At 41.1% G+C, this 15,851-nt stretch overlaps 1 protein-coding gene across 6 annotated transcripts in view; it reads right to left on the bottom strand.

Moving 5' to 3' along the window:
- Positions 1-15,851, bottom strand: part of grik1a (glutamate receptor, ionotropic, kainate 1a) — a 363,004-nt gene that overhangs the window by 127,221 nt on the left and 219,932 nt on the right. For all 6 annotated transcript variants that reach the window (XM_073045690.1, XM_073045693.1, XM_073045692.1 and 3 more), the window contains exons 4-5: positions 11,658-11,839; positions 272-325 (exon numbers count right to left, since the gene is read on the bottom strand). In XM_073045690.1, coding sequence (XP_072901791.1) covers positions 272-325; positions 11,658-11,839 — 236 coding nt within the window. The remainder of the gene's footprint in view (positions 1-271; positions 326-11,657; positions 11,840-15,851) is intronic.

The raw sequence follows: 15,851 nt of genomic DNA, 5'->3' as shown, positions 1-15,851 counted from the left end.
TTATGTTACTCAACTTATCTTAGTCTCCACGTACCACATTTTCTCTGACTATTCCCCTTTTCTGCAGTTTTATTTCTAACCTACTCATCAACCCAAGACATGACCTTTTATTTCTCTCACTGCTTGCCCTGCTGAGTATTCCTGCCATTTTCTGCCTTAATTCTAACTTCTGACTTTTTAAATTGTGTCTTTCGCTCAATGGTTCCATAAAGTTAACAGACAAATCTGAATCAGTCACAACCTCTGAAGTGTTTTTAAAATGGCACCTTACCAGCGTGGTGAAAAAGTAATGATAATACTCAGTCATCATTCCCATCGAAAGTATCTGCAAAGAGAACAAACCAGCATTAACAGTAAATATAGACCTTGTATTCGCTTGGCAACTACTGCACTTTCTGGATATTCTGAAATGCTATAGAACTAATGAGTTTCTTTTGTAGCTTAATCACTCTTTTCATATCAAAAAATTAGCAATTTGCACACTACAAGATACCATATTCAGTAATAATTGACCAGTTCTGTTTTGACAGTGATCAACCAAAAACAAATTTTGGCCAAAACGACAAGAGGACTCATCCACACTTCTTACATAACAGATTTGTTGACTTTACTTTTACATAAACTGGAATTGGAAGATGGGATCTTTGTTTCTGACTTAGTTGAGAGTAGTGAATCAAAACTGCTGGAATTTTGTATTCATCTGCAGGAGTACGATGGTAACACTGGGAAAACAAGAAACAGCGAGAAAGTTGCAAGTGTCCAATCAATGATGCTTGGGTCTGGTGATACCGGGAGTTCTGCGATGGAGGAGACCATGGTAGATCTACTGGGGAACTCATACATTTGTAGCTAGATATGGAAGGGAAACAACGTGAGTTTAGAGCAAAGATATGGGTTGGGTGAGTAGGTGGCTCAGAGAAAGTGGGTTAGGAAGAGATAGCAGCCAATACTTCAGGGTGAAAGTAAATCTGTTATTAAGTGTTTGGGATGTAAATCTGTGAATAATTAACTTTGTGTGCTAACCCCTTCATTTGTTGGTAACTGCAGTGAGACTATACAGACTGATTCACATTTGGCACCACAACCACAAGACAACTAAATTAACTTATAAACACGAAAATTTCTGCAGATGCTGAAAATACAAAGCAATACACACAAAGTGCTGGAGGAACTCATCAGGTCAAACAGCATCTATGGGAAATCAATAAACGGTCGAAGCTTTGGGCCAACACCCTTTTTCAGGGCTCTAACGTATGATCTGAACTCCAGTAAACTATTGATTATCCATGCGTACAAAATTAACTGTTCTGGCATTTAACACTGAACAATCCAATTACAATACATTTACAAGTATAATTGGCACTACATCCAAATATTGACATATTTATAATTAATAATCCCATAGACAGAACCTAATATGCAGTTTTAAATATTACAACCCATTCATCATTTTAAATACATTTCACAACAATTGATCCACTGTGGCATTGTTCATTATGAGGCTACTCATTTCAAAAAATAAATATTGACTGTTTCAGGTATTATTCTGTGTATTTATTTGTAATTATAAGAATAAGGGAATAATTGTCCTAGAATTTTGAGTAATATTCAACCTGCGATACCAGAAGCTCAACTGTGCTCATTTCAGAAAAAGTCAGGGCTATTTCCTTAACGTTGAAAAGGCAATCTTCCTGTACTACATCTTTTAGAGGGAAACCAAAACTTTAAAATAGGTTCTTGGCCTTGCTTGACCATACCATGGCTGTCATTATCTTTGCCAGTCCTCCTCTCAGGTGGTAGCTGCATCCAGCAGTAATAGACAGGCGTCTATGCATACTGAGCTCCATTCTCAAAGGCTATTTCAGAGCCACATGCATATGAGACAGACATAAATCAAGGGAACAAACTGGAGAGAGCCCCATTTTCAGTAACCATAAGGCATTCCTGGTTAAGACATTGGAAATAGATACTTTATTGATCCCAAAGGAAATTACAGTGTCACAGTAGCATTACAAGTGCATTGATATACAAATATACAAATATTAGGAGAAGTAAGAAAGAACAAAACATAAGTTACTTCAAACAGTCTAACAGAAGGGGGTCATCACTTCCCTGCCTATAGGTTGACTCATTATAGAACCTAATGTCCAGAATTGCCAGGATTTTCCGTAGGGTCCTTTGTTCTACCACAGCCTCCAGTATGTCCAGTGTCACTGGAATTGGTTTATAATTGTCACATTATCGTGCGCAGTTTTGGTCACCTAATTACAGGAAGGATATTAATAAAGTTGAAAGAGTGCAGAGAAGGTTTACAAGGATGTTGCCGGGACTTGAGAAACTGAGCTACAGAGAAAGGTTGAATAGGTTAGGACTTTATTCCCTGGAGCGTAGAAGAATGAGGGGAGATTTGATAGAGGTATATAAAATTACGATGGGTATAGATAGAGTGAATGCAAGCAGGCTTTTTCCACTGAGGTTACAGGAGAAAAAAACCAGAGGACATGGGTAAAGGTTGAAGGGGGAAAAGTTTTGAAGGGAACATTAGGGAGGGCTTCTTCACACAGAGTGGTGGGAGTGTGGAATGAGCTGCCAGATGAAGTGGTAAATGCGGGCTCACTTTTAACATTGAAGAAAAACTTGGACAGGTACATGGATGACAGGTGTATGGAGGGATATGGTCCAGGTGCAGGTCAGTGGGACTAGGCAGAAAAATGGTTCGGCACAGCCAAGAAGGGCCAAAAGACCTGTTTCTGTGCTGTAATGTTCTATGGTTCTATTACTGAGATACAGTATAAAGTTTGTCTTGAATCATCACACAGTGCATTGGGGTAGTTCAAGTTTAAATGTAAATAGAATAAAGTACAACAGTTGCAGAGAAAGTGCAGTGCAGGTAGATAGGGTGCAAAATCATAATGGGATGGATTGTGAGGTCAAAAGTTCATCTTATCATACTAGCCAACCATTTAGTAGTCTCATAATAGTGGGGTAGAAGTGATCTTTGAGCTTGATGGTGCAGGCTTTCAGTCCTTTGTATCTTCTGCCTAATGGGAGAGGCTGCAGGTGAACTGTTGTTATTGGGCAGTGACTTTAAACTTGCTAGAGAGTAACCTCACTGATTATTCAGTGGAATTCAGTCAAATTTCAGGTTAGCATTATGTTGCCATGACTACAGAAGCAGAAAGCAAAGGGATATGCATGTGCAGGGGGAATTAAAGAGCAACTCAAGAGAAACCTCAGGCCTGAAGCTAAAGCGAGAGGCTATATACTGTGTATATATACCTCCAGTTCAGCACACAGCTGTGTATGATGTGATAACTTAAGATGTAGCATCACTGACCTTTTATATGCCTCATTCCAAATTGCATCAGATACAACTAACATTAGTCAATCTTCTGGTTATACCTGCATGCTCTGTCTGTTAGAACCTGTAACTTTTTTCTCAGCAGAGGCTGCAAAGTTAGTAGCTTGGACTCTGATTTTTCTGGGAATATAAGTTACCCAGCCCAATTGAGTTCTCCATCAAATAATAGGTCTTTGAACAGATTCACAGCAGATACCATCTCACTGGCTCTTCATTGAACCCTGGAACTTTTGGACAGCAAAGACATCAGGGTGCTCTTTATTGACTACAGCTCAGTACCATTATCCTCTCAAAACTAATCAAAAAGCTCCACAACCTTGGCCTCAATATCTGCTTGTGCAATTCAGTCATCGATTTCCTTATTTGCAGATCCCAATCAGTTCAGATTGGCAACAACAGCTCCTCCACGATCTCCATCAGAAGTTCACCACAAGACTGTGTGCTTAGCCCCCTGCTCTACTCACCTTATAATTCTGACTGTGAGGCTAAGCACAGTTCCAATGCCTTACTCAAGTTTGCTGATAAAACCACTGTTGAAGGTCAAATCAAAGGTGGTGATGAATCAGCATATAGAAGGGAGAATGAAAATCTGGCTGAGTGGTGCCTTAACAACAACCTCTTACTCAATGTCAACAAGAACAAGGAGCTGATTATTGACTTCAGGAGAAGGAAACCAAGGGTCCATGAGCCAGCTTTCACCGGAGGATCAGAGGTGGAGAGGATCAGCAACAATTCCCTAGTGTTATTATTTCAGAGCATCTGTCTTGGGTCCATCACATAAGTGCAATTGTGAAGAAAGCATGGTAGTGCCTCTACTTCCTGAGGAGTTTGCAAAGATTTGGCATGACATCTAAAACTTGGACAAACCTCTATAGAGGTGTAGCGCAGCGTATATTCACTGGCTACATCACGGCCTGGTATGGAAACACCAATGCCTTTGAACAGAAATTCCTACAAAAAGCAGTGCATACAGCCCAGTCTATCATGGGTAAAGCCTTCCTCACCTTTGAGCACATCTACACAAAGCATTGTCACAGGAAAGCTGCTCATCATCAGAGACCCCGCCATCCAGGTCATGCTCTCTTCTCACTGCTGCCATCAGGGAGAAGGTACAGGAGCCTCAGAACTCACACCACCAGGTTCAGGAACAGTTATTACCCCTAAAAATCAGGCTCTTGAACCAAAGGGGATAACTTCAGTCAACTTCACTTGCCCCATTATTAAAATGATCCCACAATCAATGGACTCATCTTCAAGGACTCTTCACAGAAACAGAGAAAACCTACAGCACAATACAGGCCCTATGACCCACAAAGCTGTGCCGAACATGTCCTTACCTGAGAAATTACCTAGGGTGATATATAGCCCTCTATTTTTCTGAGCTCCATTTACCTCTCCAGGAGTTTCTTAAAAGGCCTTATCATATCCGCCTCCACCACCGTTACTGGCAGCCCATTCCACGCACTCACCACTCTCTGTTAAAAAAACTTACCCCTGACGTCTCCTCTGTACCTACTTCCAAGCACCTTAAAACTATGCCCTCTCGTGCTAGCCATTTCAGCCCTGGGAAAAAACCTCTGACTATCCACACGATCAATGCTTCTCATCATCTTTTACACCTCTCATCCTCCTTCGCTCCAAGAAAGAAAGGCCGAGTTCACTCAACCTATTCTCATAAGGCATGCTCCCCAGTCCAAGCAACATCCTTGTAAATCTCCTCTGCACCCTTTCTATGGCTTCCACATCCTTCCTGTAGTGAGGTGACCAGAACTGAGCACAGTACTCCAAGTGGAGTCTGACCAGGGTCCTATACAGCTGCAACATTACCTCTCGGCTTCTAAACACAATCCCACGATTGATGAAGGCTAATGTACTGTATGCTTTCTTAACCACAGAGTCAACCTGCACAGCAGCTTTGAGTGTCCTATGGACTCAGACCCCAAGATCCCTCTGATCCTCCACACTGCCAAGAGTCTTACCATTAATACTATATTCTGTCATCATATTTGACCGACCAAAATGAACCACATTGAACTCCATGTGCCACTTTTCCGCCCAGTTTTGCATCCTATCAATGTACCGCTATAACCTCTGACAGCCCTCCACACTATCCACAACACCCCCAACCTTTGTGTCATCAGCAAATTTACTAATTCATCCCTCCACTTCTTCATCCAGGTCATTCATAAAAATCACGAAGAGTAGGGGTCCCAGAACAGATCCCTGAGGCACTCCACTGGTCACTGAACTCCATGCAGAATATGAATAGTCTACAACCACTCTTTGTCTTCTGTGGGCAAGCCAGTTCTGGATCTACAAAGCAATGTCCCCTTGGATCCCATGACTCCTTACTTTCTCAATAAGCCTTGCATGGGGTATCTTAACAAATGCCTTGTTGAAATCCTACATCTACTGTACTACCTTCAGCCATGTGAATAGTCACAACCTGTCGTTGACAAAGTCATGCTGACTATTCCTAATCATATTATGCCTCCCCAAATGTTCATAAATCCTGCCTCTCAGGATCTTCTCCATCACCTTACCAACCACTGAAGTAAGACTCACTGGCCTATAATTTCCTGGGCTATCTCTACTCCCTTTCTTGAAAAAGGGAACAACATCCACAACCCTCCAATCCTCTGGAACCTCTCCCATCCTCAATGGTGATGCAAAGATCCAGAGGCTCAGCAATCTCCTCCCTCACTTCCCACAATAGCCTGAGGTACATCCGTCTGTTCCCAGTGACTTATCCAACTTGATGCTTTCCAAAAGCTCCAGCACATCCTCTTCCTTAATATCTACATGCTCAAGCTTTTCAGTCTGCTGCAAGTCATCCCTACAATCTCCATGCTCCTTTTCTGTAGTGAATACTGAAGCAAAGTATTCATTAAGTACCTCTGCTATATCCTCCGGTTGCATACACACTTTCGCACTGTCATAATTGATTGGTCCTATTCTCTCACGTCTTATCCTCTTGCTCTTCACATTCTTGTAGAATGCCTTGGGGTTTTCCTTAATCCTGTCCGCCAAGGCCTTCTCATGGCCCCTTATGGCTCTCCTAATTTCATTCTTAAGCTCCTTCCTGGTAGCCTTATAATCCTCTAGATTCCTATCATTACCTACTTTTTGAACCTTTCGTAAGCTCTTCTTCTCTTATGCTTCCAAGCTCCTGCCTGATAGCCTCATATTTCACCTTACTCCAATTAAGTGCTTTCCTAACTTGTCCATTCCTATTCCTCTCCGGTGCTATGGTAAAGGAGATAGAATTGTGATCACTATCTCCAAAATGCTCTCCCACTGAGAGATCTGACATCTGACCAGCTTCATTTCCCAATACCAGATCAAGTACAGCTTCTCCTCTTGTAGACTTATCTAAATATTGTGTCAAGAAACCTTCCTGAACACTCCTAACAAACTCCACCCCATCCAAACCCCTCACTCTCAGGACATGTCAATCGATATTTGGGAAATTAAAATCTCCCACCATGACAACCCTGTTATTATTATACCTTTCTAGAATCTGTCTCCCTATCTACTCCTCGATGTCCCTGTTACCATCGGGCGGCCTATAAAAAACACCCAGTAGAGTTATTGACCCCTTCCTGTTCCTAACCTCCACCCACAGAGACTCTGTAGACAATCACTCCATGTCTTCCTCCTTTTCTGCAGCAGTGACGCTATCTCTGATCGACAGTGCCATGCCCCCACCTCTTTTGCCTTCCTCCCTGTCCTTTCTGAAACATCTAACGCCTGGCACTCTAAGGAACCATTCCTGCCCCTGAGCCATCCAAGTCTCTGTAATGGCCACAACACCATAGCTTCAAGAACTGATACACATTCTATGCTCATCTGCTTTGTTCACAACACTCCTTGCATTAAAATAGACACATCTCAAACCATCGGTCTGAGCACGTCCCTTCTCTATCACCTGTCTATCCTCCCTCTTGCATTGTCTCCAGGCTTTCTCTATTTGTGAGCCAACCTCTTCAGTTTGGTTCCCATCCCCCAGCAATCCTAGTTTAAACTCTCCCCAGTAGCCTTAGCAAACCTCCCCACCAGGATATTGGACCCCTGGGATTCAAGTGCAACCTGTCCTTTTTGTACAGGTCCCTCCTGCCCCAAAAGAGGTCCCAATGATCCAGAAATCTGAATCTCTGCCCCCTGCTCCAATCCCTCAGCCACCTACTTATCCTCCACCTTACTCTATTCCTATACTCACTGTCACAAGGCACAGGCAGTAATCCCAAGATGACTACCTTTGTGGTCCTTTTTCCTAACTTCCTTCCTAACTCCCTGTAGTCTGCTTTCAGGACCTCCTCCCTTTTCCTGCCTATGTTGTTGGTACCAATATGTACCACAACCTCTGGCTGTTCTCCTTCCCACTTCAGGATATCGTGGATGCGATCAGAAACATCTCAGACCCTGGCACCTGGGAGGCAAACTACCATCCATTCTTCTACCCTGCATCCACAGAATTGCCTATCTGACCCCCTAACTATAGAGTCCCCTATCACTGCTGCCATCCTCTTCCTTCCCTACCCTTCTGAGCCACAGGGCCAGACTCTGTCAGAGACGCTGTCACTGTTGCTTCCCCCAGGTAGGCTGTCCCCGCCCCTCCCCAACAGTACTCAAACAGGAGTACTTATTGCCAAGGGGTACAGCCACAGGGGTATTCTCTAGCTTCTGACTCCTGCCCTTCCCTCTCCTGACTGTTACCCACTTATTTGTCTCCCCAGGCCCCGGTGTGACTACCTGCCTATAGCTCCTCTCTGTCACCTCCTCACTCTCCCTGACCAGACGAAGGTCATCAAACTGCATCTCCAGTTCCCTAACATGGTCCTTAAGAAGCTGCAGCTCGACGCACCTGGCGAAGATGTGGCCGTCCAGGAGGCTGTGAGTCCCCCGGACTTTCCACATCTGACACCCAGCACAAAACACTGGCCTCATACATATTCTTCCAGTTTGTATTCTACACAGTTAACCTACCTCGCCTCGACCCGTTATCGCTGAAGCCCAGTTGAGCCAAAGCCTTCCTATTCTATCTCCCTCTAAGCCATCGCCTGCTCCTCTGACATCCGCTCTATAAGGTGTCTCCTTTTAAACAATTCTCACTGTTTACACTGGCTGATGTCCATGCGCTTGCGTAGTCGTGCCCTGATCAAACTGCTGAAGAAATTAATCTCATGTTCTTGATATTTATTTATTATTATTATTTCTTTCTTTTAGTATATGGTGACATATATGTACCTTGCTAATAAATTTACTTAGAACTTTGTAATACCTAGTTATATTAACCACATAACATTAGATTTTTCAAATTAATAACCTGCAGTTAACATGATGGGGAGAATTTCTTTTACTAAGTATGCAGTTACTGCTACAATTGCAGCCAGCACGTCATTGTCTGTGTCTATAGTTATGCCTTTGTCCTATTCAGATCCTAATTTGTTATTTTTTTCCTCAAGCAGATCAATGAACACCAGAGGCTGGCTGCTTAGCAAAATGTCCATGATGTGACACCTGTCAGGAATGCAAGGAAAGCAGCCGAGAGTCTTTGCATGTCTTTGATGGATAACTCTGCAGATATCTTGTAATTGCCCTGGAGAATCTCCCAGATCCCATTAATTCTAAGATCCTGACACAACCTTGCCACGCAACTGGTTTACCTCACAGAGTCAACTGTAGAAGAAAACAGCAGGCCAGGAATTTGAAGAACATTAAGAAACAGAGGGTCAACTATCATACTGGATGCTCTTCAACAGTGAATTATCCAGGAAAACATTTTTTTACCCCTGGATCAACATCCACTGTCAACCTTTCTCTGACTGTCACAGCTGGGCTAAGTATGACAAGCCAAACATGCTTATTCTAGTCGGAGCACATGAGTGAACATTTGTTGATGAGGCACATAAATTCTTTTGCTAAAAGCATGGGTTGCAAAGCTGCTTCTAAGTCCTCAAAACTAGCAAGAGGAGATGATCATGCCCTTCATACTGCTTGGTCCAGTATGTTCCCAGTTGCCACCTCTCTATAAAATGATTGCCAAGTGCAGATCATTGATACTTTAAAGTTCAAAGGGACTGATTACTCTTCTGCAGGATGACTGTCACACACCACTAATGTGGACTCCTGGAGTCTGTACCCACTCATGCTGAAGACAGTCAGCGCTTTCACTCTTGAAACATTTTTGCTCAAATTAGATGATTTAAAATGTTAACATCAGGGTGCTGAGGTAGTGCATGCCTCAAGATTTCTGTAATGCCTGTGGAAAGTTCCCGAGAATGTTTTCTACTGAGCTCATTTGCTTACACGCCTAAGGGTCCCCTGCTCCGGCAGGCAAGCTTCCTCAGCAATGTAAAATCACTGATAATTAGGAACCACAAAATGGCATGTCTAGTGTACCGCTTGGGTGAAACAGCTGCTGTTCATGAAGTGCTGCTTGTTCACATCTAGCTGCATGAAATTATCCAAAGGACCCTGAGGCAAAGCCAAGTCTCTGCTCAGAAGCTCTCATTCTCCTTCCATATCCATGAGAAAGGACCTCACTCTGTGCTTCCCCTTGCAACATCACTGAACCCTTCCAGAGTACAAATGGACAAGTGTTGCCATAGAGGGTTTTTTTCGCAGACTGATCCAAATTTGCTTCTGCCGAGATTATGGCATTTCTACAACAGGAAGAAACGGGCACAATAAAACAACTGATATAGTTACATACATATCGTACAGAGAGTATCACAACATGTCATCACTGGTCTGTTGCTGCTGTAAGGGATCTGTGTGGAGAAGATACGTGAGCTGCACGTGATCCATACACTTTTATGCCAATCACACTTGTGGTGGCATCTTCTAGGTGTTTGAGTTTCACCTCCCTCTTCCTATCTGTACTGCCTTCGAATGAAGGAATTACCAAGTGTATAAAAGTGAAGCTCTATGTATTTCAGAAAGCAGCAGGGTTTTACCACCTCCATTTCATGGTCTCCACTAAAATATTGAAAATGAGTATATTTGAGGCTCATCAAACATGCTATGACTATTTATGCATATGAATGATTATAGTTAATCTTCCACATTTTACAGCTCTAAACTGCTTCATCAGAAAAGCAAAATATTGCAGTTGCTGGAAATGTGAGGAAAAAAATAGATGGGAAAAGCAGAAGTAATTTATGAAGCATGTGTGGAGATAAAAATAGCTATTGTTTCAGCTCAGTGGGCTTTCATCGGGATTGGGAACAGTTGCAGATGAAATGGACTGTTTCCAGTTCTGATGAATGGTCAGCAACTTGAGATGTCAAATATGATTTCCTTCCGACAAACACTGCCTGACCTGCTGAGGGTTTTCCTTGTTTTCTGCTTTTATTTCTCCAAATGTCTCTCATTTTTGTTCCTGCTAGTCCTAATTTTACACCATTTCCATTATTTTCCCAGAGATAAATTTGTTTCAATTTCCTCATACATTACAAAGACGCACAAATTGGTAGGCAAGTTGGAAATTGAAAGTCACCTTATGTTAGTGGGTGGTTGATATTGAGTTCAAACTCTGCAGATAAAAGACCTGCTTCCATGTTGAATGACTCTGTAACTCTATGTCCTACGTACAAATAGCTATTTTGACAAATGACAAGTTTATTTATTTATACATTCTTATTTCTTACCTTGGCACTTTTCTTCAAGTCTGGCAGCACTGTTACAGTATAATTCTGTCATTTCCAGGTTAACAGCACTGCTGTGATCTATGTGACAGCTATCCATTCTGGCTCCCCCTACATTCATTTGTACCACCTGCCATGCATTTCCCATTTCAATCTGTAAAATTCAGTCTTTCAGACCTCACTCTCCACCTCTCATCTTTGAGAATGAATCAAACTTATATACACGACGGAAATATTGATTTCTGCAAACAGTCACTGAATCAAAGTGAATAATATGTTTGTTATGATACTGTTACAGAAAGGGTCAAGGAAAACATAAAAGAGAATGACGCACTTTTATAAAAAGCTTAGAAAAATGGGGCACATATAATAGTTCATTGAACATTTTATGATTAGGTGCTTGTGTGTAATGATATTTTTTTAACAGAATACAGTTCATTGGAGATTCGACTCAACATTTCTAAAACCTCTAGTTAACTCATTGATACACACATGGAAGACTGACTTTCAGAGTTCGAAAGCAGCTACCATAAAAACGTTATGAAATATGCATGTTCACATTCATCCTGTGCATACAGTCAAAGTACAGTAATCAAGAAAATTTCCAGTTATGCTATAAGAAGCAGATTACAGAAGGTTTCTATCACCTGTTTCAATATGTGGGCTACAGTTGAATATGTGCAGTCAAATATCACGTAGAATTCCTTCCCCCTTTTCATCTGTTTCAGAAGAGGCTTAGCATCTCTGTTACCTGCCGGCAGCTGACGAATTTTAACTTTAATGTTGTATCTGGAGGGAGCTTTCATTAGTTCTTGTAATCGAATAAGACCTGGGAAATAAAAAGCCCAATACTTTATAAAAACTGTATTAATTACACAAACAGCAAATTCCACTCTATCTTCTGTTTAATAACTATGATCAATCATTTTTCATATTTCTAAAATATTCAACTTACACTGCTAAACATTTTCAAACTTCCTGCAGCCTGTGGGCACTCAAACTCAGGAATATTGCTATTACACACTGCTAACAGCTACTGGCTGATCCAACTACCGTAGATTCCGGACTACAGAGCGCACCTGATTTTAAGCCGCTGGCTCTAATTTTAGAAATAAAATCATTTTTTTAAATGTAAAGGCCGCACCGGATTTTAGGCCGCACCGGATTTTCGGCCGCAGGTGTCCCACGTTGTAATATGAGATATTTACACAGAAAGATATTACACGTGAGGATTTTTTTAACTTTTAATTAAATCCATATGGTAACAAAAACAAATACATATTGCAAATGCTTTTTTTCGAACCGTGCCCGTACGCGGCTACTTTTAAATATACGTTGCGTATACTTCTTTACTGAACAACATTCCAATATCTCCTAACGACTGGTAAAAAATATATATACTGCAGCCTACCAGGAAAAGTTATTGATACCTTTAACTTAAAAGCAGAGTTCGCTCGGATCCAAAGCCGCTCGCGTAATGCGCTCCCCCCTCCGTCCTGTTTCATCGCAAACGGCATTTTCCCACAAGACACCGCGAAACCGGGTGTGTCGTCATAGCATCCCGCGATGTAGTACAGAAAACAAATATAGTTTAAACTAAGTAGGGTAGGTAGCACAATGCTTCGAGTGTTTTCCATGTTGATGAGGGTGAGTACAAATGACTGATTTACAATAATTTAATTGTGAAAGTGCGCTTGATTTATCGTACAATTTCATTGGACCTCTGTGAACTACTCATCAATTTTATTGGTCTACTGTTACGAGGCAAAATGTTTACGAGGCGGCATGAAAAAAACCATGCATTAGCCGCTTCGGATTATTGGCCGCAAAGTTCAAAGCTGTTCAAAATGTGGGAAAAAAGTAGCGGCTTAAAATCCGGAATCTACGGTAGGTACTATGAAATGCCTCTCCAGCATTCCAAAGTCTAAAATTTACCCTTTTGGCACCTGTTTAAATAGATGATGGATTAGTTCAGTGATATAACTACAAGAGGGTCTCCCATGTTTGAACACAATGGTGGCCTATGTATAGACCCTCTGAGGCTCTGTTGCAATCCTGTTCTCAGCCATAAAGGGCTTCACCTTTGCACAGAAAGCAATGTAGCATATTACCCATGCCTTAGCTCTTCACATTTTATGTTTACACCTCAACATTTTCCAAGTTCATTGAGAACTTTTGTTCATGGATAGCAAGTGCTTTTATTTTTCTTGTAATGGCAACATCCCACTTATTCCTGGGAATTCCTGACACACAAATATGCAAAGTGGAGAATGAACCTTCAGTGTGATACAAGAACCATAAGACTGAGAAACAGGGGATGCACCTACTTAAGAATTACCCAGCTATCCACCCACATTTGAGGATTTGTCAGAAGTTTGCAGTTCCTACATTGGTCTCACTGTCCATTTCAGGATTCACAAAAAAAACAGAGTGGAAACAAGTATCTTTGATTCTGTGTAGCTTCCTTCGAAAAAGATAGGTGTAAGTATAGGTCGTCACCAATTCCCGAAACCTGACAAACATCCTATAGATTAGAGATATTCTGAAACTGAATATTCCTTATCCTAAAACAAAAGAGTTTCAAACATCTGTTGATGTAATGTTGATTTAAAGTTCGTGGATTAGATATGTTTGATAATAGTGAATAGTGATGAATGTAATTGACAATGTTGTAAGCTTACTTCCGAGAGGCCATAGTAGGTCCTAAATTCCCTGGATCCCGAATTGATAAAGTAGGAAAAGTAACATAAATATTGGAGAAATTATTCATTTATCTTTGTAGAATAATCATATTTTCCAAATTCCCTCACAGTATAGATGAAGATCATTTTGGCCTCTCAAGTTCATACTTGCTCACACATCTTGATTGCCCACTATTTTTACCAGTCACCTATTCTCCTTGCATTCTTATCAACACCAATCTTGCCCGCCACTCCTCTCCTACCTCAAAGACCCTACCACTTACCTACACATTATATGTCAATTACCAATTCACATACCTTTAGGATTTGGAAGAATCCAGAGCACCCAGGGAAGACCTACTTGGAGAACATAAAAGCTCCACACAGTCCACATTGGTGGAAAGGTACGAAACAGGATCTCTGGAATAGAGAGGCACCGGCTTGGCTAGCCGTGCCACTGTTCTAACTTGTATGCTGGATTTCTCAGTGTACATTCCCGGAAACAACCTATGAGGCTTAGAGTTCTGTCATAATTCAGGATGAAACTCAACAAAGACCAGTGAACCTTTTCCCATTTGCCAGCTTAGCAAATATGCATTCCACAAGTAGATGGATGATCATTTCATCCCCAAAGCAGCTGCTCAAGATCAGCATGCAATGCTGCCGACACTCCAGCTGTGCAATTATTAGGTCAAGAACCATTCTCATCACTGATCAAGCAATGCCTTAGCTCCTTTGAATGTTCCTGCGGTGGAGCATTCTGCCAAATGATCTGGACCGTCTCTTCAGGGGACATCTGATTAGATCCACCATTTCTTTTTCTCTGCAGAGCGTACATAGATTAGCTCATGGTCAAACGTTTTCCTGTATACAGTAGTTCATCAACGTACACAGTATCTCCTTCTGTCGACTCTCATTGAATATTAATCAAAGTACACTCTGCAGTTTTCAAAGCAAAAATGCTCAGTAAATTGTACCTCCACAATATCTCTCTAGTCACCAGCAAATACATTTTCACTTGCACTACTGACATTTCCAAACTAACATAATTACCATGCAAAAGTTTTTGTTGTTGTTTTATATATTCTGCATTGTTACTTTCAGACAGTGCTTCTGATCCCGTATCCCAGCATCAAATGTTTTGAACCATTTGGACAAGACGGAACATTTCATATCCCTTTGCTACACTTAGTTATTGGGATATTCTAAAGTACTTATTATGAAAACCGATGCAACATAAAATAAGGTATCAGTAGATTAGAACCCCGAGGAGGAAACAAATTGCACCAAACTTATATTTTCACGCCTTGAAAGAAACCACTTATGTGCTGTAGTTATGCAATAAGGACTTGCTCTTGTTACTTTGGATGAGAGAACTAAGAGCATTCTGTTAAGAGCACATAGTAGCTGGCAGGTAATGGGCAATCCATGTGGAAAGAATTCTACTCCTCAAAACTGTTATCTCATGCATGTTATCCTCAATCTGAGGGACTGTCTATGAAGAAGATGTTGGTAATTGAGTTTATAATAAAGGATCAAATCGTCAATCACTTAGAGAAGCTAAAGCTAATCAAGACCAGGCGGCAGAGTTGATCAATATGGTCTGTAAACACCAGGTGAGTCTTGTACTAGAAATTAAACTGTTTTTGCTCATTTTGAATTGTGTGAGAGTGCTGTGCATAACAATTTTTTTTGATTTAGTGACCTGTTGTATCTGGGCAAATCCAGTAATTGTAAAATATGAATAATATAATTGAAAATGAAATCCCGGAATAACTTCACTGAATTTCATCAAAGTAGCCACTGGAAGAATAGAATCTGAGCAATTAGATCTCTTACATGAAGTGATGGTCTATGTTCCTTTCAAAAATATTGAAGGAAGCAAGCTATGTGTTTCACAGTGTTTAAGCTCTAAGAGATTTACCATAAACTTAAAAACTCATCCTCTGATACAGTGGATTAGGTTGTTTGCTTACAGAATTTTTCAATGCTAATTTGTCCTCGATCCTCCCTCACTGGAATGCTTCATATTTTATATTAATTTGGTTTATGATTTTTTATCTAAAAAATGTAGAAGACATACAGATAATTTCAGAATATATTTGCTGAGAAGATATCTATTTTGCAATTGAATCTGTTTTCTCAGTTGATGAAGAGCTA

This window comes from Hemitrygon akajei, chromosome 5 (assembly GCF_048418815.1).
Source record: "Hemitrygon akajei chromosome 5, sHemAka1.3, whole genome shotgun sequence".
Taxonomy (NCBI): domain Eukaryota; kingdom Metazoa; phylum Chordata; class Chondrichthyes; order Myliobatiformes; family Dasyatidae; genus Hemitrygon; species Hemitrygon akajei.
This window is presented reverse-complemented; position numbering and strand designations above follow the sequence as displayed.